Consider the following 23,969-nt stretch of genomic DNA (forward strand, 5'->3'; position numbering starts at 1 on the left):
AGGAAATGATACAGTATTTGATGAAGCTCCCCTTTTTTCCGCCTTAATTCAAGCCTTGCCTGTTCTTTTCATAGTTTTGAGCCAGTCTCTCTCTCTCACACACACAACAGACACACACATACACACACATACACCCTCCCTCCACCCTTTTTTCCCACCTTAATTCAAGCCTTGCCTCTTCCTTTTTCAATTGAGTCAGTGTCTCTCTCTCTCCCTCTCTCACACAAACACACATCCTCCCCCTTTTTCCTGCCTTAATTCAAGCCTTGCCTGTTCCTTTTTTCATAGTTTTGAATCAGTCTCTCTCTCTCTCACACACACACCCTCCCTTCCTCCCGTCACCCTTATTTCCTGCCTTAATTCAAGCCTTGCCTGTTCCTTTTTTCATAGTTTTGAGTCAGTCTCTCTCTCTCTCTCTCTGTCACACACACACACATCCACCCACCCACCCTCTATCCATCCATTTTCTCCATAGATTAAAAAAAAAGCTTGATGAAGCCCTCCACCTCTCGCACCTTCCTTCCCCTTAACTTGATCCTTTTCCGCCTCCGGCTTTGCTTGCATTCATTTCCGGAGGAAGCAGTCATTCAAAGCCCAGGATTCATTGATTGCTCGGGGCTATTCCACAGCTGTAGCCAATTAAGCAGGCTTATCTCTGAAAGAACGAGGATTTAGAAGTGCCCTGCTGCAACCAGGAAGTAACAGGGAGAGGTGGCTTGCAATTTGAGGTTTGGCTGCATAGAGTGGGGGTGGGAGGGAGGGGTAGCGCTCTGCTCATTACCGCCAGGATTTTCACTTTTACCCCATTTGGGGTAATTTATCCCTGTTCCCTGACCATTGAATTAGACCAACTGATGTTGCCTGGAATCATTTCAACAATGAAAAGACTTGTACCTTTAAAAAAATTATTCATCTTCAATAGGGATAGGATTGGGAATATGGGGGTTGAGGGAGTGGACATGAGTAGTGAAAGGGAGCAAGAGGGTAATTTTACATCCACTTATAACTGTACTTGGATACTAATAAATAAATAAATAAATAAATAACCAACCAACCAACCAACCAACCAACCAACCCCAAATTAACAGGTTTTACCAGAGTTACTTATAGTTACTAATCTCTCCATTCACGATTGGACCTTTACATTCTTCTTTTATTTATGCTTTCCAATCCATATTTCTAGTCCAGCTATAAAATCATTCCAAATTTTTGTGTTCTTTTTCAGATACCCATGTAGCTCACACAATACAAAAATCTATTTTTTCCAACATTTCAGCATTTCATATATCAATCTCCAATACTCTCCAATAATTTTCTGCTTCCCTACCTGTCCACCCAACATGGTTGAAAGTACTTTCCTGTATTTTACATTTCCAACACATATTAAAAACCATTTCATAAAGCGGTTCTTGATTTTCATAAGTTTCGAAGACAGATAGTGTTCAATTTTAATTTTGTTCATAAATTCTTTTATGTCTGATGTTACTCTACTCTTTTTGTATGAGTTTCTTGGAAGCTCATTATATCCATCTTCGTTATTAAGGTTTTCTTAGATCCTCATTTTTCCTTGGTGGGCTTTCCTTTGGCGCTTCCCATTTGGTTTTCTAGCTGAAATTCTGAATTTCCTTCTGAGTTTGATCCTAATGATCCACTTGATTGCTCCTCTTCCTGTTTCTCATCTGTCTTTTTCTCTTCTTCCCTACCCAGTCATTTCTCCTTTTTCATAAAAGTCTTCTGCCTTCATCGTTGAGTTAATACTGTAGAATATCTCTGAAAAGAGACACCTTCAAGTATCAACCACTTATTTGTACAGTGGTGCCTCACATTACAATGTTAATTTGTTCCAGCGAAATCTCTGTAGAACGAAAACGTCGTAATGTGATTCTAAAAAGCCCATAGAAACGCATTAAACGTTAAACCCTGGAACGGATTAACGGAACGGATTAACGTCGCTATGCGGGGCACCACTGTACTTCAGTATTTTGAAATAGAATTTCATGTCCAGCTTGTTTAAGGGCATATTCCAAGAATGAACTCAAAAGAGCCATCAAAACAAGAAAACAGCACCAAACTGAAGAGGAAAAACAGCCACCCACAAATAAGGTATTTCTGCCACACATCAAAGGGGCCATGGACAGCATGGGGAAACTTTTGAAAAAACACAACCTACAAATAGTATTCAGACTTACCACAAAATACAACAAATGTTACAATCAGCAAAGGACAAAAGGGACCCCCTCACCACCGCAGGAGTATACTGGATACCTTGCAGTTTTGGACAGTTATATATCAGGACCAAAAAATGCAGCATTCACACCAGAATCAAAGAACATGAGAGACACTGCAGATTAAAACAACCAGAGAAATTAACAGTAGCTGAACATGCCCTAAAACAAGCTGGACATGAAATTCTATTTCAGAATACTGAAGTACTGGACAACACCAGCAATCTGTATGTTAGACTGCACAGGGAAGCCACTGAAATCCATAAACATAAACAAAACTTCAACAGGAAAGAAGGCCTAAAACTAAACATGGCCTGGCACCCCATTCTGAAAAATACAACCTGCAAAAGGTCAACGAACTCTAGCCCAGCCACAAGGGCCAGAGATCATTGCACAAAAAGGACCAGCTAACGACACCCATCAATCACAGTGACAGATAATCTCTCCCCCTCCCCCTCCCTCATCACAACAAAAACATGCTGATCACCCTATCTCCTGAAAAAAGACAAAAGCCATTCCCACAGCTATAAATACTATCCAACAAACACCAACAGAGCATGGACAGAGTTCCTACTCCAGTCCTTTGAAGATGCCGGCCACAGGGACTGGCAAAACGTCAGGGTGAACAACCTTCAGAACATGGCCAAAGAACCCGAAAAACCCACAACAACCATTAGATCCCGGCCGTGAAACGCAGATATATTTTGTTGTACTTCTTGTGGTTACATCCCCATAATTGGGGCCAAAAAGTTAGTTACCAATTGCACTTTCTTCACCGGAGGTTTTCTCCATTTTTAACTTTAGTAGGTTAATTTCATCTTCTTTTATTTCATGTTGCATCACTACCAGCTCTGCATTCATAATCTCCATTCCCCCCCTTTTAAAGGTTTCTTGTATTTTACTTGTTTTATATTTTTTGTAATTTGGTGTTTGATATCAGTCACTTGCAACCCTAAATATTTAATTTGTTCAGGTACCTGAGCCATTCCTCCTCCTCTCTGCTGTTATCCTGTGGATAACATATTTTGAATGTTCTGTTGCCAATGCTTAAGTGTCTCTTGCCCCAATAATTTTATATTTTTTTTCCTATGCAGGTGAGCCTCTCGGGGCCTTTTCCTTTTCTCCCTTTGCTGACATATTCCAATTTTTAAAAAGATGCAATCTTGTTTCTTTCCCAGCAGGTGTCACTGCTGCTCCACCTTTCATTTAAACACTTATTTACATAGCCCATCCAAACCATGGATCAACACTTCTCTTTTGTCAAAATGTTCTTGCATCCACCAGTCAAAACAATGAGTGTTTAATATAACAAACGATGCCTTGAGGCAAGTGACATTAGCAATTCAATCTTTCTCTCCAGCCACAGTAATTAGGAGTAGATCCTCCAATCAAAGCTTCTTTGGGCTACAGGAGGGAGGGTCACCTCCACTGCCCTGCCAAAGGGAACAAAGGTGCCTCTGATATGTGATGTTACATGATCTAAGACACTTAAGTTCAAAAGTTCTATTTTCTGATTCTAATTTCTTCCATCAGCATTGTAATTAGGCAGTTTATGATTTAACGATCTTGCAGAAGTGAGTATTTGTCTTTGATTAAAACAGTTCACCACAACAAACTATGGCAAGTTCTTAAAGAAATGGGAGTGCCTGACCACCTTATCTATCACCTGAGAAACCTATATGTGGGACAGGAAGCAACAGTTAGAACTGGATATGGAACAACGGATTGGTTCAAAATTGGGAAAGGAGTACGACAAGGATGTATATTGTCTCCCTGCTTATTTATATGCAGAATACGTCATGCGAAAGGCTGGACTGGATGAATCCCAAGCCGGAATTAAGATTGTCGGAAGAAATACCAACAACCTCAGATATGCAGATGATACCACTTTGATGGCAGAAAGTGAGGAGGAATTAGGGATCCTCTTAATGAGGGTGAAAGAGGAGAGTGCCAAAATGGTCTGAAGCTCAACATCAGAAAAACTAAGATCATGGCCACTGGCCCAATCTCCTCCTGGCAAATAGAAGGGGAAGATATGGAGGCGGTGACAGATTTTACTTTCTTGGGCTCCATGATCACTATGGATGGTGACAGCAGCCACCAAATTAAAAGATACCTGCTTCTTTGGAGGAAAGCGATGAGAAACCTAGGCAGCATCTTAAAAAGTAGAGACATCACCTTGCCGACAAAGGTCCGCATAGTCAAGTTTTTCCTGTAGTGTTGTATGGAAGTGAGAGCTGGACCATAAAGAAAGCTGACTGCCGAAGAATTGATGCCTTTGAATTGTGGTGCTGGAGGAGACTCTTGAGAGTTCCCTGGACTGCAAAGAGAACAAACCTATCAATTCTAAAGGAAATCAATCCCGAGTGCTCATTGGAAGGACAGATCCTGAAGCTGAGGCTCCAATACTTTGGCCATCTTGTGAGAGGAGAAGACTCCCTGGAAAAGACCCTGATGTTGGGAAAGAGTGAAGGCAAGACGAGAAGGGGACGACAGAGGATGAGATATTTGGACAGTGTCATCAAAGCGACCAACATGAATTTGACACAGCTACGGGAGGCAGTGGAAGACAGGAGGGCCTGGCGTGCTCTGGTCCATGGGGTCATGAAGAGTTGGACATGACTTAATGACTAAACAACAACAAAAACAGTTCATTCACCAAATAACCTTCTGTATCCATTAAGGACTGACTTTCACTCTTGCCAATTCATACAGCTCTTGTCAAGCAGTCATGGCAAAAGCCGCCTACCATTTCTGCAATGTCACACTGCATAGAGGAGTTATACAGAATTCAGAAACAAGGGGCTAATTTTCTTTTCAAGAAACCATTGCTGAACTCAATACAGTGGTGCCTTGACTTACAAACGCCCTGACCTAAGAACAATTTTACTTATGAAAAGCCCTGGCTGCAAAATTTTGCTTTGACTTGTGGCCGGAGCTTTGATTTATGAATGGAAAAAGGCAGGGGAAAAGGTGGGAAATTCAAACCATTGGTGGCAAAGAGGCTGCTTCTTTGTAGCTCTTGCACCCCAATGGTTAGAGCAGGGGGTCAGGGAACTTTTTTACTTCTGCCGAGCAGGAGGAGAAGGAGAGGCGGGGATAGCTCCAGATCACCACCGGGCACAGGAAGCTGGTGCACTCCCTGCCCATCCCTGGCGTGAGTCTACTTGGGAGTAAGCACCACAGAAGGTGTATGTCTACTCATGAGTAAGCACTGCAGAAAGCACAGGTCTACTCAGGAGTAAGGGCCGCCGAAGGACCTGGGCGGGGCGCGCGGGTCAGAGGGGCTCCCTGGACGAGGTGTGTGGCAGCGGCACAGGAGGAGGAAGGAGAAGCGGTTGGCTGCCATTGCTTTTGAAGCCCAGGAAGCCTCCACAGAGGCTTCGGACTGGTAAGGTGCTGCTTTTTCCTTTTTAAAAAAAAGTTGTTCTGGGTAAGTTTTGGAGGGTAGGTTTGGGCTGGGGGTGTTACGTTTCTGTGTTGTTTTATTTTTTGGTGTTTTGTTTTGTTATTTTGCAGTCCCAGCGTAGGATTTGCAGTATTTTTTAATATATTTTTTTCTTTGGCCAGAACAGATTAATTGGTTTTCAGTGCATTCCTATGGGAAATGGTGCTTTGACTTATGAACGTTTTGACTTATGGCCACCTTTCCAATACAGATTAAGTTCATAAATCAAGGCGCCACTGTAATAGTTAAAGTCACACAAACAAAAGAGTAAAGGTAAAATACATTTTATATCTTTTAACAAAGAAAGCTGATGTTGAATTTGATTAGTTGCTAGTTGGTCAGCTTTGGCCATAAGAATAGCCAATTACTAAGCTGCCTATCAGCAGTTCATTTAAGATAAATCGCAGCCCTTTCTGTCTAGATCTCCAGATGACGTGAACAGTAGCTGTCTTTCCAGCAGGAAGCAGAAGCTCTTGCAGCCCATCAACTACACATTTCTGACTATGCAGCAACATCTGTGATAGCACTATCTTGGAAAAGGCATGCCTGACTTAGGTTAGCAGGGATATTTGAGATCATCTAACAAGACAAATGAGGCTGTGGAGGACCTATTGAGGAAAAATATATCCATAGCCAAATGAATGAGCTTTGGGAGCCAATAAATATTCTCTCTGTATACAAAACCTCCAGAGAACTTGAGGCGCATATAAAAGGCAAAGTTGCATGGTTAGCTTAGATAGTGAAGGTCTGGCAGCATAGCAAAGATTTGGAAGCATTTGGACATTCTAAGCAAAGTGGGGAAGGTGGACTAACTCCTGAAACAGATGTTTCACATCTCTATGTATCCTGTATCCTGTTACTTTAAAGCACCTTTGAAGTTAGTAAGAGCCTCTAACTTCTCTCCTGTGTTTATCTAATATTATATTATTGCATCTTTGTATATCCTCCCCTTGGGTTATGCTAAATGAGGGACTTACAGCTCAGGATCCTGGCTTTGCATCTTACTCCTCCTTGGCTACAAAAGGGGTATTACAAGTCATTAGGTTGTAGCCTTATAGTATATAGTGAAGGGATACTCTGTGAGTTCTTAGATGGGCACATGAAAAATGACATTTAGAGATAATCAACCTGTTCTTTCTGTTTTTCTCATGCCAGAGGCTCAGTGTTGCCATGACTATGCTGAGCTGGGATGCAGCAGGTCTGAAAAGTGATGATGTGTTACATTCAAGGTTCTTTGGCCAATAAGTTCTTCTCTTTCTTTTATCTTGAATGATCAGAAACATCTAACCCCACAGTAAGACAGGGTGGCATATAAATTTAATAAATAAACAAATAAAATATATTCAACAAATTTAAGATACAACTATAAAACCCTAAATCAATGATTCATGTAATATTGTCCCTAAAATATATTGGACATTAACTTTCTATCGCTGTCTGCTCATCCCTTCTTGGAGATGAAGTTCAAAAAGAACTAGAGACCCAAGACTGGGAACCACAGGCCTAAATGATTTGGAATCAGGCTCATTGAAAACAGTCCATATCTGCCATGGAATTAAAGAATTAAACTCATCAGCAAATGTCTGTCTCTTGACTGTCTCTGCTGCCATTGATTGTTTCTTTAAAAGCATGCTTAAGATGGATATTCCTATTAGAAAAGAAAAGCTACAACACAGGGCCTTGGTCTGGATTGTTTTTTTGCACACAGATTAGCGTCCCATGTTGGTTTTCTGCTCAAAATCACTAGCTGTTATTTGTATGCAAATATGCTATTTGTTTTTATCTAAAGAAAAATGCTAATTAATATAAAAGTGCATGCCATAATAAACTAATTTATTATTTAAAGTGCCAATTGTCTGGTTTTTAAAAATCATCCTTGTAATTCTCTGGAAGCTTTCCCAGTCTCCCAAGTGTACAGCCCAAACAAAGGAAATGTATATCCTCATAGATCCAGTTTAATCAAATTCCAGTAATTGGTATCTGGTTTGTATAAGTCCAGTGAGCCAAGCTGAAAATAATGCCAGCACTTTGGCAACATATGTAATCTCTAGAGATTTAAGTCGTGGCCTCCTAAAACCCCGCTCCCAATTTTGGTATTGCTGTCCTAAACACAGCCCTTAAGTGTAGGATATATTTTTAATCATATAACTGAAAGTTAATGATACCCTGACATAACACAAAAGGTTACATGAAAGAAGTGCACTATCACTGTCTGGAGTAACAGTTTATTACTGCCCTTGTGTGACACAGTTATCCAATTGTAAGCACACCAGGGAACAGTATCTGTAACAGATTGTCTCATGGGTGAACTTCTTAGAATTGCTCCTCTTTTTTTAGTGATTTGATCTAAGTTCACAAGAGGTGAAATGGGGCCTAGGTAAGTACAGCAATGCATTATCCTGTGTTGCTTTAAAATACAAAAACAAACAAATCCCAGATTAGTTGTGTCTCCTTAGCGTGGTATTCTTTCATGAAGGAGAAGCATCATTGATCTAAGCATCACCATTCTAAAATAAACAAGAAATGTTGAAGTATTTGGGAGTGGGGTTTGAACACTGGCTGTATTTTCAAATTCTGCATTTGAATTTTCGTTTTGGAATGCTGTGGCACACATTCAGTTAAACTAAAAACGTAGTTTCTCCCATATGAATTATTTGTTACTTTAAAAAGTTGTATTCTTCAGACTTGATCTTACAAACATGTCCGCCAGTTAAATGTATACAGTATTTTGGGTTCTGTCAGTAGGAGAAATCAGATCCATGATCTGGTGGTGTCTAAGCTGCAAAGGTATTTGGTGCTAATACACTGACATCGCTTTCTTAGTTGTACATTTTTAATTGGGTGCACTTTATTTTAGCAACTACACATAAACCCTGTTTTTTAAAGTAATACAAATGTGCGCCAAAGGAGAACACATTCTTCAGGTCATTTTCTGCCTGCCTATTTTCCCCCCTAGTTTCAGAGTATTTTTTGTAGACCCACCAACAACTTGAATATGTTCATAAGATTACATTTCAGATTTTGATAAATTTGTTTTGATTAATTCATAGTTTAGGATTGGTTTATAGGTTTCCAGGGTTGCAACAGGATCCAACAGACTGGATTAAATGTGTCTTCTACAGAGTGATCTTGAAAGGACTTATCTGGATAATCTCCATATTCTGCTGGTTACGGTTATTATTCAGTGTCCCATTTCTCATTCTAGATTATCCAGGCTTTGGTTTACCTTTTTGTACCTCATTTATGTAGAAGCCTGTGCTGCAGGGTCAGAAGACCAAGCAGTTGTAAGATCGAATCCACGCGACGGAGTGAGCTCCCGTCGCTTGTCCCAGCTCCTGCCAACCTAGCGGTTCGAAAGCAATCAAATGCAAGTAGATAAATAGGGACCACTTAGGTGGGAAGGTAACAGCGTTCCGTGTCTAAGTCGCACTGGCCATGTGACCACGGAAGTTTGTCTTCGGACAAATGCTGGCTCTATGGCTTGGAAACGGGGATGAGCACCGCCCCCTAGAGTTGAACACGACTGGACAAAAATTGTCAAGGGGAACCTTTACCTTTACCTATGTAGATTAAAGCCCAAGAGAAACAATTTGTGTTTCATTAACAAATAAACATATATATGCTCTTCCAAATTGTTTTCTCTGTATGTGTTGTTGTGTTGTCTAATTCTCCATTCATTTTGGTGCTCATTTCTTGAAAACTTGGTTTCTTGCTACTAGCATTATTCTCTTGAAATTATCAGCATCCGTTGAATAAAACATGCCTTTATATACTAAATAAACAACTTCCTCGGGATACGAACAGTATATATTACTTTATGATAGCAATGCAAGTTTTTTAAAAATATAATTGTTGCCACTAGCTCTTTCTGTGGCAGAGTGTTACCACTTTAAAAAAGACAAAAAGAGAATGTGAAGTGTAAATGTGATGTGGGCTGCAAAAAGAAAAGTGCACTCACAATGTAAGTGTAATATTTACCCATAAAGTAGCGGGTTGCTACACACATGCAGAGTAAGACATAATATATTTAGTTTCAGCATACTGAAAACTTCTTCTTGCTGATTTTTCAGGAAAACTTTGAAGATGCCTTTGAAAACATCCCAGTGTAAGTATAATTTCTAATGTCTTAATTCTTCTTTTGGAAATAAGAGCAGGATATGAGTATGAAATAACATTACAAGACGCACCACAAACTTTTCTGTTCTTTTCATATCATTTATTTCATATTCATAGCATTTTTCCTTCTTACACCAGAGCATTTAAGCTGAAAATTGTACATATTTGCACTAAAAATATGGGACTTGGCACTCTTATATATAGACTCATGTAGAGTAAAAGAAAATGCTCCTAATATCTAAGGACCACTACAAAATGCTCTTCAAACACCTGAGAGTGATTTTTGTGAAATGCCACAGGGTCTAGTTCTGTGCTTAATTGGAGTGTGAACCTATCCTGCCCTGTGCAAATACTGTAATATGCAGAAATGAATACAGATGTTTGTACTTGACAGTAAGCATTTTAGTGCCTCTAAAATATGCACCCAACCTTGATAGTGTCATGTATGAATAGTATACTATTGTACCTTAATAATATCTTGTGCCCCCAAGACAATTTTTGGCTAATGGCGACCATTTGCAGGGTTTTCCAGATAGAGAGTACTCAGAAGGGGTTTACCCTTCCCTTCTTCTGGGGACACCCTGGGACCGTGCAGCTTGCCCAAGGCCACACAGACTGGCTCTTCTTCCAGGAGGCACAGTGGAAAATTGAACTCCCAATGTCTGATTCCACAGCCAGCTACCTAAACCACTTACTTCATTCTTTATTGTCAGGTATGTGCAGTAGAGATGGTGGCATTCATATATGAAGAACACCACACAGGTGGTGTTAATGAGGGTCCAGCCCCATGGGGCCGGACGGTTCACTCACCAATCCACCGCAGACACTGGTAGTGTAATTCTACGAATGGCTCTGTAGCACGTGATCCACTTGCCACTCCTAGCAAGAGGCGGGAGGACAAGCCTCACTGCAAGGTCGAAGCATGGCGAGCAGATCATGCACTGCGGAGCCATTGGTAGAATCTGTGTCCGTGTCGGATCAGTGAGTGGACCATCCGGCCCCATGGGGCTTGACCCTCGTTAATGCCACCTGTGTGGGGATATTCTTATATAAATACCCTCATCTCTAGTGTTCAGCCATGCTTTATGTGTGTGATGAAGAGATTGTTCTTCAGGTAAGGCAAAAAGTTAGCCTGGGACATAGAAAACAGATTTCCAGGTGTCATGGATACATTTCTGGTAGTGGCAGAAGCCTTGGTGCATATCCCTGGCTGTACCATGGTGTTATTTGAAATATTTGTGTTTATGTTGGCCTGAAATTGAGGTTTTTTTGCCAGTGTACATGTGCATATGGTTGGACAGTGTCATTGAAGCTACCAACATAAATTTGACCCAACTCCGGGAGGCAGTGGAAGACAGGAGGGCCTGGCGTGCTCTGGTCCATGAGGTCATGAAAAGTCAGACATGACTAAACGACTAAACAACAACAACACATGTAATTACATAAAAAATAGTATCTGATTGCTGCTAATTAATGGCCAAAATCCTGTTGTTTAGCACATTAAAGCACAGTATATTGCACCCATTGAATCAATGGATATATGGTGAGTCAACTACTCTGTAGATTCCATTTATTCAAATGGGTCTATTCTAACTATAGCTTAGTTCAAGGGAAAAGCCAACCTATGTACTCTTTCGTGAACTATAGAGCTATAGGCACTTCCAGAAGAAGGAAATGGCTAACCACTTCTGAGCAATCTCTACCAAGGAAACCTGGAAAGAGTTTCGATAAATCAGAAGCAATTTGATGGCACATAACAGCCATGAAGAGTACAACCAAAAAAATAAGAAAATAAAAATAGATTTATGTCAAAACAGGAGGGACTATGAGGGGAAATCTATATCAGGAAATGTTTTGGTGTTATTACTTCATGTTCATAAAGAAATTTGATGGTTTTAATCCATTGGGCAAAATACTGTTCATGTAATGTAAAATTATGCCAGTGTAAATGTGCTAGGCATTATTCCTTTTTTCACACATTAATTTGTTGTCTGAAGTGAACTTTTCCCCAAAAGCTCACATTAAAATATAGCAGTTAGTCGCTGTAGAGTGAAATCATCATCAAGCAAAATAAAAAAACCATTGAAACGCATTGAAAACTGTTCAATGCGTTCCAATGGGCGAAATACCTGTTCGTCCAGCGAAGATCCTCCATACAGCGGCCATTTTCTGGTGCCTGTAATGCGAGGAATCCATCCCTAACACAGCGGGGAGGCATTTTCCAAAGCCGGCGGCCATTTTGAAACCCAATGATCAGCTGTTTGCCGATCGTCGTAAAGCGAAAAATCAATTCCCAAAGCAGGGAACCGATCAACGTTAAGCAAAATTCCCCCATCTAAACATCGTTTTGTGATCGCAAAAGCGATTGCAAAAACTTCAACATTAAGCGGATTCGTCGTAAAGTGGGGTAATCGTCCAGCAGGGCACCACTGTAATCGCATTCTCATAAAAGAAAACAAGAATCAAGATATGAGATTAACCTGAAGAACTTATGAAGCAGACAATAAGTTCCATCTTTCCATGAGTTAAACAAATTTAGCAGTCCTATAGGACATATAGTAGTTTGTGCCAGCTAGCAGGACTAGGACTGTGCATAGAGGGAAGTGTTCTTGACCCCAGCTGTTAAGGGCTTTAGATATTGGTCCCTCAAATCAACATATAGAGTCCATTCTGTTAGAAAGTGTACCATGTTGTGTCCTCCATTTTAGAGCATTCTGCTGGGCAATGTCTGCCTGTACAGTGGAACCTCGACTTACGAACGTCCCTACCTATGAACATTTTGACTTGCAAACGGCTCCATTCGCAAAAATCTGCATCGACTTGCGAACGGAGCCTCAACCTATGAACGAAAAAAGGCAGGGGGAAAGGGCAGGAAATTCAAATTTCCCCTGCCTTTTTTTCATTCCATTCAAACCGTTGGTGGCGAAGAGGCTGCTCTTTCACCCCAACGGTTAGGAAAAGGGACCCACAGGAGGTCTCCGATGGCGGCGGGGGACCTCAGGGAGGTCTCCCAGGGCTTCCCTGCCACCATTGGAGACCTCTTGGGGGGGTCCCCTACCACCACGATCGGACCCCCAGGAGGTCTCCATCAGGGAAGCCATTGATTTCCCCTCAATAACATAAATGTAGGATTTGTCGACACTGGAGCTGTTGACTCTGCATTTTGATCACAGCAGGTGACATTCTCTTTCTATCCCAGTACTTTTTGTATTTTTGTAAAGTTTGTACTTAATTCTAAAACAAACTCAGCCTGAAATCCTAATTTACCATAGGTGTTTACTAAGGTATTAGCTACTGTATTAGATTTTATATTACTGTCCACTTCTTTGTTTGAAGCTGACTGTGAATGCACTGGTACTTTTATGTCTAAGACAGCTGTGTTGAACTGATTTTTTCCTCTAGACTTATTCAGTAATGTTTCTCCGTTATCTGCTTTCTCTATCTCAGCACCATCAATTATAGGTTTATTATTGTTTTTTCTACTCTCTAAATTTCTTGCTTTGCAGTCCTTATTGTTCTGTTCATGAGGGTATACAACATTTTCCCTTTGTAACACACCTTGCTCTTTGTCACAGTTTCTCCTTTTCTGTGCATTAGATTTACCTCTACTGTCTATTAATTTTGCCTTTGGATTTCTCTTTAATCTGTTTTTCACCACTACCAGACTTCTTAAACATCTCAGATGCATAACTTTTCTCTTTTAATTTATTTCTATTTTTGTTTAGATATAACCTTTCCCTTGTTCGTCCAGATTTAAAATATTTATTTTTATCTAACTTATACTTAGGAACACACCCGCCTTAAGTCCTTTTACTAAAGCAGAAACTCCTTCTTATTTTGGGTTCTGTCAGTTTTATAATTGTTTTGTATGAGATAATTAGCTTTAATTTCCTCTAACTTCTCATTTGGGACTATCATCTGCTGTAGGTTTCCTCTCTGTCTATTATGGGTTGCTTTAGAGTCTCCCTGTATAATTTGTCCTGCACTAAAATAAATCTCTCAGGGTTCTCTGGTGTCACTTCTTCTGGATGTAGCTGCAATAACTGAAACAGGGACTTAAGACTTTCATCTTCCGGCAGGGGAAGCATCCCCCGCTGCCGGAGCCCCGCTTCCTTTCCCCCTTGTTGGCTCATTTTCACCTGCCTGTTTCTCTCCCCTCTCCTCCCCCTCCTGTGGGGCACTCAGACTCCCGCTGGGTAGGAGCCCTTAGCCGCCCCCACCCAGCAGCCCTTGGCTCCCCCCTGGGCTGGCCAGAAGGGCAGGGCACCGAGCCGGGGCAGCGAGCCCTTCTGGTGCGCTGCACTGCCTTCTTTGGAAACTTCTCAAACAAAGCGGCCAATCAAACAATGCGGCCAATCTGGGGAGAGGAGGAAGGGAGAGGATAGGGGCAGAAACTCCCCAGCCCCTTCTCCCAGCTCAGAGAGGAGGAAGGCCGGGAAAGAGGACCAGTGAGGAAGGCTTGCTCTCTCGCTCTCTGCCGCCCCACTAGGCCAGCTCGTCCTCCTCCACCGCCACAGTCAATCGCCATTACATGGCAAAACAAAGCACCCGCATTGGGGACGTGTGGGAGCTCTGGCATGGTAGAATTGATTAAAAGAAGCCTCTTTTGCTCTCACTCAGAATGTAAAGGGGAACACTAAGAGCCTGCCATTTTTAACCTTTTGGGCTTCAGAATGAGCCCTTCTGAGGTTTGGCTGGTTTGGAAGGCATCTCTTTGCTTAGCATCTCCCGGGAGGTATTGCTCTCAAAGGCGCTCGCTCGCTCACTCGCTCTCTTATTTTTTAAAAAATATTAACGCCTGCAAGTCAAGTCTTTACCCTTAATATCTCAAGGAGGAGGAGGAGGAGCCTTTCTGATTCTTTTTCCTTTTCTGTTTTTTAATTCATTTAATTTCATTTTCTTTAAACTTATTTTGTTCTCCAGTTTCATTTCCCTCCCAAATTTCCACACTTCTAAATCCTGTGGGCTCTCACTAACCATAAGGCTTGTGGGTCTAACCCCATCCATTCTCTCACCATCAGCTTGGTCTACTGCCTGAATCTTCCATTTCAGTTTCCATTACAGTCTTTTTGTCCTTTTGGGAAGAGTGTATTCATATTTCCTTACTATTACCTTAAAACGTTTACTCAAACTGATTCTGACACTTGTTCCTTTGTCCAGTCTAAGCTTTCACAGTAATTCCTTACTTTACCCAAAATGAGAGTTTACTGCATTAATGGTAGTTAGCTCAGCCAACTTTTCAGCAATTCTTTTACCACTTTTACCTCAGAGAATTGCTCTGCTGGCTTAAGTTTTCATTTTCCAGCACTCCTTATATTACCCAGAAAGGTTTAACTCAGGAGGACACTGCTAAATTAACATGGTCTCCCCCCAGCTAATCACTTCTTTAACTGTCTAGTCCCTTTGCTGGGCTTTCTTAAGCCGAAGAAATAAGCGCCAAACTGATTCAATTGTAAAAGAAACAATAATGTATTTTATGAAGCATAATGGTTACATGGCACAATTCTTAGTCATGCGGTTTCTTGTGTTTTAAAGCAGGGGTCTCCAACCTCTGGTCTGCAGCCTGGAGCAGGTCTGTGGCCTTGGCAGAACCAGGCCATGGAGACAGATCTCCCGCCCCCCTGCACACACTCCCCCTTGCACACCCACATGCACGCACAGGTGCCCCATCCACCTGCGTGGGCGCATGAGCATGCCCCGCCCATCTGTGAGCACACCCTACCCATCCGCATGTGTGCAAGCGCCCCCTGCCCACCCGTGAGCACACTCTTCCACACATGCACATGAGCACGCCCCCCATGCACGCAAGTGCATCCCTTCCATCTGTGCAGGCCTGTGAGGGTGCCCCCCCAGCGCACAGCCCCCCCAATCAGTCCACAGTTCAGAAAAGTTTGGGGACCACTGTTTTAAAGAACCAACTTTCTAACTATAAGAAATTATTTCTTAGCAATGTAACCATGAAGGACAATTCTCTACGCTGGTAAACTATGTAAGTGTCCACCTTCTTCCATCCCTCTGACTGTTAACACTCTCTCAGCTGAAAACTCTCTCCCTCAGACTCCTTTTTTTCTTCCCTTGAACCCACCTGCTGAGCCATGATTGGCTCAGCCCCAGCCAATCAGCTTCTCCTTGCTGATACTGAGTGAGAAAATTTGGGCTGGATAGGGAGAATACTATGTTGTTTAGATATAAATTAAATAGAAGGGTGGGCTAATAAACCTCCCTTATTTACAGGGATTGGGTCTGAAAGATTGCTGTCAAAGTTGGCTCTTACTTGTAGGGTGGTACTCTCATACAGTACAGTCCTTGGATTCTCCTAAGCAACCCGCCATCTATATTCAAGGATTCCAGTTTGCTCCAGAGGCACGGTTGAGATATGGAGTCAAAAGCTGCTTTAAAGTCTACAAAAGCCACCAAAAGTGAGTGGTGGGATGTAGATATATATTTCCCTGCTAGATATTGCAATAAAAAGCAGTGGTCAGTTGTGGGCCTGCCACAGCTTAATCCTGCTTGTTCCTCTGCTAAGAAGTTCTCTGAGGGCACCCAGTTTTCTGGCTTATCCAAAAGATGTCTGGCATACAAGTTGCTGACTACATCTAGGAAGCTTATTGTGTGATAATTCCTAGGGTCTGATTGAGCACCTTTTTAATAGATAGGTACTACAATGGCTTCAGCCCATTCTGAAGACTTATCTATAGAGGTAAATAAGACAGCTAGCATTGGGATCCACCAGTGCGAATCGTAAATCAGGATGTCAGACGGCATGCCATTCCTTCCTAGGACCTTGGCCCTCTTTTGTTTTTTAATCAGCATTACTACCTCCTCACAGATAACTGGAGCCCAACAAGGTGGTGCTTGGTCATCTGCTTGCAAAAATGTACAGACCGTCTCATAAAAAAACAGGGAGTGGTAGTGTAGTTCCCATTCATGTGGGGAGATTGTTAGATCAGTACAGGATTTGTTGATGTGCCTTGTAGCTGCAATAAGTTGCCAAAATTTAAACATAACTTTTGAGAGCCTATGCTAATTCAGACCACTGCTGTGTGGTATACTTGAGCTTCTTTTCATAAGTCAACTTATATACTGTTTCCGCAGCATCAGACAGTGCTGTGGTACTGTGATATAAATGTAACTTTTCAAAAGTGCTCTTGTTAAAATTTACAATGTAATATTTATAAATTAGACATTCTTTATATTGGCAAAAGAGACTATATGTGTGTATTTCTTTCTCCTGTGTTTCTCCTTTCCTTATACTGAAGCTGGATATTCTTAATCCTTGATCCTACGAAAGCTGCTCTGTGTGGTATTATTGCAGAGATGAAAGCCCAAAGTGTTTAAGAAAGGTTAGCCTTTTAATCTCAAAAGTGTGGTTAAAGATTGTACTATTATACCTTGATAAAGATGTTTAGAATTCAAATAGTATAAAGAAATTATTAAACTAGTGGTTCTCAACCTTTTTTTTTTACTTGCAACCTCTTTTATAATAAGTAACCTGCAACCTCTCTGCTGTATTTGCATAAAAAGGCATTTTAATGGGGTAAAGTAATCTCTTCTCAGAAAGTAGAGGCTTCTTTCTCCCTAAAAGGGGCCTGCCTCTCTTACATATGCATAGACACTAAATTAAACATTGCACTGGCTCTGAAAGATCAAGGAAGATATTATTTAACAAGGGCTACACCTAGGGCCGGAGCTACCACTAGGCGACCATCTAGAGTGCAGACCTGAGAGGGGTGCAAAACTGATCTCAGAGGACCACAGAACTGACCCGAGAGAGGCATAGTTTTATACAGACTAGTTTCTTGGAAAAAAATGCAACTAAAATTTTATATTTTAAGATAAATACCACAGCATTGCTATGGAATATAACTATTTATAAAGTCTTTTACAACTTTTTCTATATACTGCAACCCGGGATCATTTAATAAAAAAGGGCTGTGTGTACTCTCATTAGCATAATTTATTTGCATATATCACCCTGGCATCAATGGAAGTAAACAAAAAACCACTGGGTAAGTAAAAATAAATAAATAAGCATTTTCAGAGTTACCAGTACTGCGTAATCAGTACTGCTTCAGCAGTATGTGGACCGAGAATTCCCAGAAATACAAGCTGGATTTCGAAGGTGCAGAGGAACTAGAGACCAAATTGCTAATATGCACTGGATTTTGGAAAGAGCCAGAGAGTTCCAAGAAAACATCTACAGTCAACCCTCAATTTTCGAACTTAATCCCTTCTGGAAGGAGGTTTGTAAATCGAAGCGTTCGTAAATAGAATCCAAATTTCCCATAGGAATGCATTGAAAACCCATTAATCAGTTCCAGCTGAAGAAAAAAATACCCCCCAAAATAAAAAGAACACAGCATGCCACGTCGGAAGGCACTGGGGTTTAAAAAAACAACCAAGTAAACAGAGCAAGACCAGAAGGCGCTGGGGTACAAAACAAAACAAAACAGAACCCCAAAATAAACATCAGAGCAAGTCCTGCACTGGGACTGCCAAAAAAAAAAATTACCAGAAAAGAAAAAGAGCAGAATCATAATCCCACCCCACCCCAAAGCCACCCTGTAAAAGCCACCCAGAAGAGTTTTTAAAAAGCAGCACCCTACCTTGCCAGTCCAAAGCCTCCTCCGATGGCACTCACTCCCCCCCGGCTGCAGCCAAGGCGGAGGGCGAGGCTGGTGAGTGACCAGAGCGCCCTGGCCAGGTTCAGCCTCTTGACGCCGTGGCGCCACCGCAACTTCGGAGGACAAAGGGAGTGGACCCGATTCCTCCATGAAGGGAGGCAAAGACTCCGGGCAGGGCTGGCTCTCCCGCGCGCCCTGGAAGGTGGACGAAGCTTGGGATGGAGCCATCTGGCAAAGCAGCCGAGAGAGAAGCCCGCCCAAGCTCTCCCTGGGGTGGGGAGGTGGAGGAGAGCTTTCCTTCAGCACCACTGAAGGAAAGCTCTCCTCCACCTCCCCCCCCATCCTACGGGCTCCAGCCCATGAAGCTGGACTCTGGGATCGCAAGAACGCTGTGGGCAGCCTGGTCCGGTCCCATAGGGGAGAGCAGACTCCCAGTCTGAGGCACTCCAAAAGGTGGCCTCTGGTTCGCCCGCACGCCCTCACTCCCGGCCTCTTAGCTCGAACCCAGCAATGGGTTTGGAGGGGCCATGGGACAGCTGGCTTTCAGGGAGAGCCAGCCACCTTCGGGTAAGCACCCTTGGTCTCCCAGGCTTCCAGTGCTATTGGGACATGAGGAGAAAAGGCAGGAGCAAATCCGGCATTTCTCCCCCCCCCCCCCCGCCCAGCTTCTCCCAAAAGACTGCCCTGATGGTGGTTTTAGCAGTGGAGAAGCCGGGGGGGGGGTATAAATGCCAGGTCGGCTCCTGCCTTTTCTCCCCACCCAGCTTCTCCCGAAGGGCTGTCCCGATAGCACTGGAAGCCCGGGAGGCTGAGCCCAGCCGAGATGGTCTGGCAGCTTGCCTCCCGGCGGCGGTAACAGCAGTACTGGAAGCCCGGGAGGCTGAGCCTCCCTTTTCCAAACAGTTGGGACGAAAGAGCTACAAAGAAGCAGCCGCTTTGCCAACAACGGTTTGAATTTCCCACCCTCGAGGCTCAGTTCGGAAGTCAAGGGAAAATTTTTCCATCGGAGCGGTTCATAAGTAGAAATGTTCGTAAATAGGGCCGTTCAGAAGTCGAGAGGTTGACTGTACTTCTGCTTCATTGACTACGCAAAAACCTTTGACTGTGTGGACCACAGCAAACTACGGGAAGTTCTTAAATGGGAGTGCCTGACCACCTTATCTATCTCCTAAGAAATCTATATGTGGGACAGGAAGCAACAGTTAGAACGGGATTTGGAACAACTGATTAGTTCAGAATTGGGAAAGGAATACGACAGGGCTGTATATTGTCCCCCTGCTTATTTAAATTATATGCAGAATACCTCACACGAAAGGTTGGACTGGAGGAATCCCAAGGAGAATTAAGATTGCGGAAGAAATATCAACAACCTCAGATATGCAGATAATACCACTCTGATGGCAGAAAGTGAGGAGGAATTAAAGAGCCTCTTAAGGGTGAAAGAGGAGAGTGCAAAAATGGTCTGAAGCTCAACATCAAAAAACTAAGATCATGGCCACTGGTCCTATCTCCTCCTGGCAAATAGAAGGGGAAGATATGGAGGCAGTGACAGAATTTACTTTCTTGGGCTCCATGATCACTATGGATGGTGACTGTAGCCACAAAATTAAAAGACGGCTGCTTCTTTGGAGGAAAGGGATGAGAAACCTAGGAAGCATCTTAAAAAGTAGAGACATCACCTTGCCGACAAAGGTCCGCATAGTCAAAGCTATGTTTTTTTTCCAGTAGCGATGTATGGAAGTGAGAGCTGGACCATAAAGAAGGCTGACTGTCAAAGAATTGATGCTTTTGAATTGTGGTGCTGGAGGAGGCTCTTGAGAGTCCTCTGGATTGCAAGGAGAACAAACCTATCCGTTCTGAAGGAAATCAACCCTGAGTGCTCACTGGAAGGACAGATCCTGAAGCTGAGGCTCCAATATTTTGGCCATCTTATGAGAAGAGAAGATTCCCTGGGAAAGACCCTAATGGTAGGAAAGTGTGAAGGCAAGAGAAGGGGATGACAGAGGACGAGATGGCTGGACAGGGTCATTGAAGCGACCAACATGAATTTGACCAAACTCTGGGAAGCAGTGGAAAACAGGGGCCTGGTGTGCTTTGGTCCACAGGATCACAAAGATTTGGACACGACTTAACGACTAAACAACAACAGTGTTGACATATACAAGATGAACAAAAAATGTACTGAAGATGTACTTAAGGCCTGCAAGAATTTGGAAAAATCAGTGGTGCACAATGGATATAAAAATATTGATGCTGAAGATCTGTGCTATGAACTTATAGCAATAGCTCGATGACTTCCAAAGTCTATGCCACCACAAGGAGTACTTTTCTTCATAGTGCAAGAAGAACTCCTGGATAGTGTGCCTAATGTTTCTGTTGCTCTAAGGATGCTTCTCAGGCTTCCAGTGTCAGTGGCTAGCGGTGAACGCAGTTTCTCAAAGCTCAAGCTTATAAAAACATATTTACGCTCAACAATGCTGCAAAGTAGACTAGTTGGTTTGGCAATTATATCAATTGAACATGCCGAAGCATCAGCTGTTGACCTGAAGGAATCAGCAACAAAATTTGGAAAAGAAAAGGCAGGCAAAATGAGATTTTGATGTGGCAAAAATAGAAACATTTAAGAGATATTACAGTTCATAGGATTATTCAAAATGATTTGTATGCAAAAATTGTTTTGTATTTGAGAAAGAAAATTGAAGACTGTTCTATTACTTGTTCTCTCAGTTTTTTTAAATAAGTTTTTCACAATTTCAACATATTCTGTTTTTCCTACAATTTGTCTGTTTTTGAAAATTGTTTGGGGGGACACAAGTAGTTAGTCTTGCCTAGGACTCAAAAAAGCCTGGCTCCGGCCCTGGCTACACCACGTACAGTGGTGCCTCGCTTTATGATTGCCCCGCATTACGATGAATCTGCTTTACAATGATCTTTTTGCAATCGCAATTGCGATCATAAAACGATGGTCTTTCGCTTTGCGATGATTGGTTCCCTGCTTCGGGAACTGATTCTTCACAAAACAATGATTTTTCAACAGCTGATCGGCAAGTAAATAAAATGGCTCCCTGCTGTAACGGATTATCGCCGTTAAGCGAGGTACCACTGTATAAGGTGACGTCCCCAGAAAATTCTTTTCAACATCCTTCGGGGTCACGACCCCCCAGGCTGGAAAACACTGTATTAAGTAAACCCCATGTAAAAATTGTTCCCTTAGAAGAATAGGATATAAGTAATTTGTGAAGGTAATGAAAAGAGGGACTTCCATTGGTGTCATTGGGAGCTTTATATATCCCTAATCACCCCGTGGGATAGAGCAGTTCTCCTGAGATCACAGCACATGGGGCTCCTACCATTCTCTGCCTGTGGCTCACTCTGTTATTCTCCTCACCACAATCCAATGGAAAAGAGATAAGAGTGAGAAAGAAGTGGAGAGACATATGTATGAGACTAGAGGGTTGACACAAGGGTGGGGTGGGACCAAATGGAGAAGGACCATAGAATGTGTGGCCTATACCAGGCTTGGCACCCTTGATGTGTCCAGAGACCAATATTCTGCCCCCTAAAGCTGCTGAAAATCATCTTCTCAAAATGAAAGAAAAATGTATTTTGTAGTGTTGAACACTTCTCATATGTTGAGAAGTTGAATCTTTCCTTCTGAAAATTCCAGGAACAATAATTCATTTTTATCCCCTGAAGAAAACCATTTTTAGGTGGAGAGCAAGAAATTCTAATGGAGTTAGTGCAGCAGATATGGCCCATGGCCTAGGCAATTATATTGTAATTAAGTCATTTTAGTTTTATTTAAAGTTAATGCATTCAGTAGCACAGTATTATTTTTTAAGAAACACTTTTCAATAATACTGACAAAAAAAAGATCAACAGTTTTAAAAATGCTAGGATTGAAAATCTGAAGCCTAGACATTATTAGTCATTGGTCTAAAATATCATCCTACAAAAGAATTTTGGCAGAAAGCATGTGGAAGAATTATTGTTGCAATAATCAATAAAGGGACAACATGCTTTTTAGAACTGACCACTTGTTTGAGCATCTCTTATAGTTTGAATTTGGTGAATACCAATTTTTCCTTAAGGGCAATTGACCATGGTATAGATTTCCAATTTTCTATGGTGACAGCTCTAGATTCCTTTCAGTTCAGATCAGTTTCTTGTTCTTGTTTGTCCAACAGACCCACCAAATTAAATCTTTATACATTAAATTCCAATAGTCTCCTTAAACAAACATAAAAACTCCCAAAGCTGGAGAGATTTACGTTTACTGGTTGGTGCTATCTCAGTTTCAAAAATACGTTAATCCAAAAAAACTATATGCTAATGTATGACCAAAACATAGAATCATAGAATAATGGATTTGGAATGGGCCTATAAGGCCATCAAGTCCAATCCCCTGCTCAGCGTAGGATCCAAATCAAAGTAGATCTGACAGGAGGTTGTCTAACTTTCTCTTGAATGCCTCCATTCTTGCTCATCACTGCCAAAGTATTTCAACTGTTTTCATTTCTGGAGTTGAATGCTGTTATATTAGCTAATGAAAGATTCTCTAAAAGTATTGGGGATTCTACAGATGTAAAAAAGCATTAAAACAGTTGCCTCAATTCAAATATTTTTAAACTGTGTTGAATCAAAAATACTTTTTGGTCATTTGCATAATTAATTGTGCCTTTTTATTTGACCTTGCTTAGGAAATCTTCCCAGTATGGTGTAGTAGATGGAGTGAGAGATAGGGGTTGAATCCTCACTCAGCCATGGAAACTGACTGGGGGGAATGGAACTGGTGAAACCACACCTTCAATATCTCACTTATCTTGAAAACCTGTTAGGGTCACTATAACTCAGTTCTGACTTGACAGCAGTTAACACATGAAAAGCATGTGTCTAAAGCAGTGGTTCTTAACCTTGGGTTGCTCAGGTGTTTTTGAACTGCAACTCCCAGAAACCCCAGCCAGCACAGCTGATGGTGAAGGCTTCTGGGAATTGCAGTCCAAAAACACCTGAGTAACCCAAGGTTAAGAACCACTGGTCTAAAGGACATCTGAATTTGAACCTGCAGTTTAGACAGTTGAATCATTTGAGTATTTAGACATAGTCAAACTAATGTTTTCTGTATCTGTGGAGTTGCTTTATTTTTATTATACTTCAAAAGTTCTTTTTCATGGTTGTGTACCTTAAAAATTTAATGAAATCACTGTCACTTATCTATGCAGCACATTTGAATGGTGGATTTAAAAATAAAGAAGCCTTTCCATCACCCATTTAGTTTTTTCCTTTCAAGAAGAAAATAGAGATGCAAATTATTATGCAGATCATTCCAATTTCCTCTCCCATTTTAATTGAGAGATTGATTTTGCTTTAAATGCTCAAAGCATTTTTGAATGACTGTCAGTATTTCTAGAAATACTGGGAGCCAGTAGTTCTCAGTTATGTGACTTTTGCAATGGCTTTGTGTATTAGGAAATTGGTCACAGTGTCTCACAGTAGTCACATTTACTGTGACTATACTCCTCTGGTTTTCCTATTATATCTGCCATGTTTTCTTGG

At 41.8% G+C, this 23,969-nt stretch overlaps 1 protein-coding gene across 2 annotated transcripts in view; it reads left to right on the forward strand.

Moving 5' to 3' along the window:
* TTC39B (tetratricopeptide repeat domain 39B) overlaps positions 1 to 23,969 on the forward strand; it is a 117,673-nt gene that overhangs the window by 31,068 nt on the left and 62,636 nt on the right. For both annotated transcript variants that reach the window (XM_020782960.3, XM_078384943.1), the window contains exon 2: positions 9,744 to 9,778. In XM_020782960.3, coding sequence (XP_020638619.2) covers positions 9,744 to 9,778 — 35 coding nt within the window. The remainder of the gene's footprint in view (positions 1 to 9,743; positions 9,779 to 23,969) is intronic.

The sequence above is a fragment of the Pogona vitticeps genome, chromosome 2, assembly GCF_051106095.1.
Source record: "Pogona vitticeps strain Pit_001003342236 chromosome 2, PviZW2.1, whole genome shotgun sequence".
Taxonomy (NCBI): Eukaryota; Metazoa; Chordata; class Lepidosauria; order Squamata; family Agamidae; genus Pogona; species Pogona vitticeps.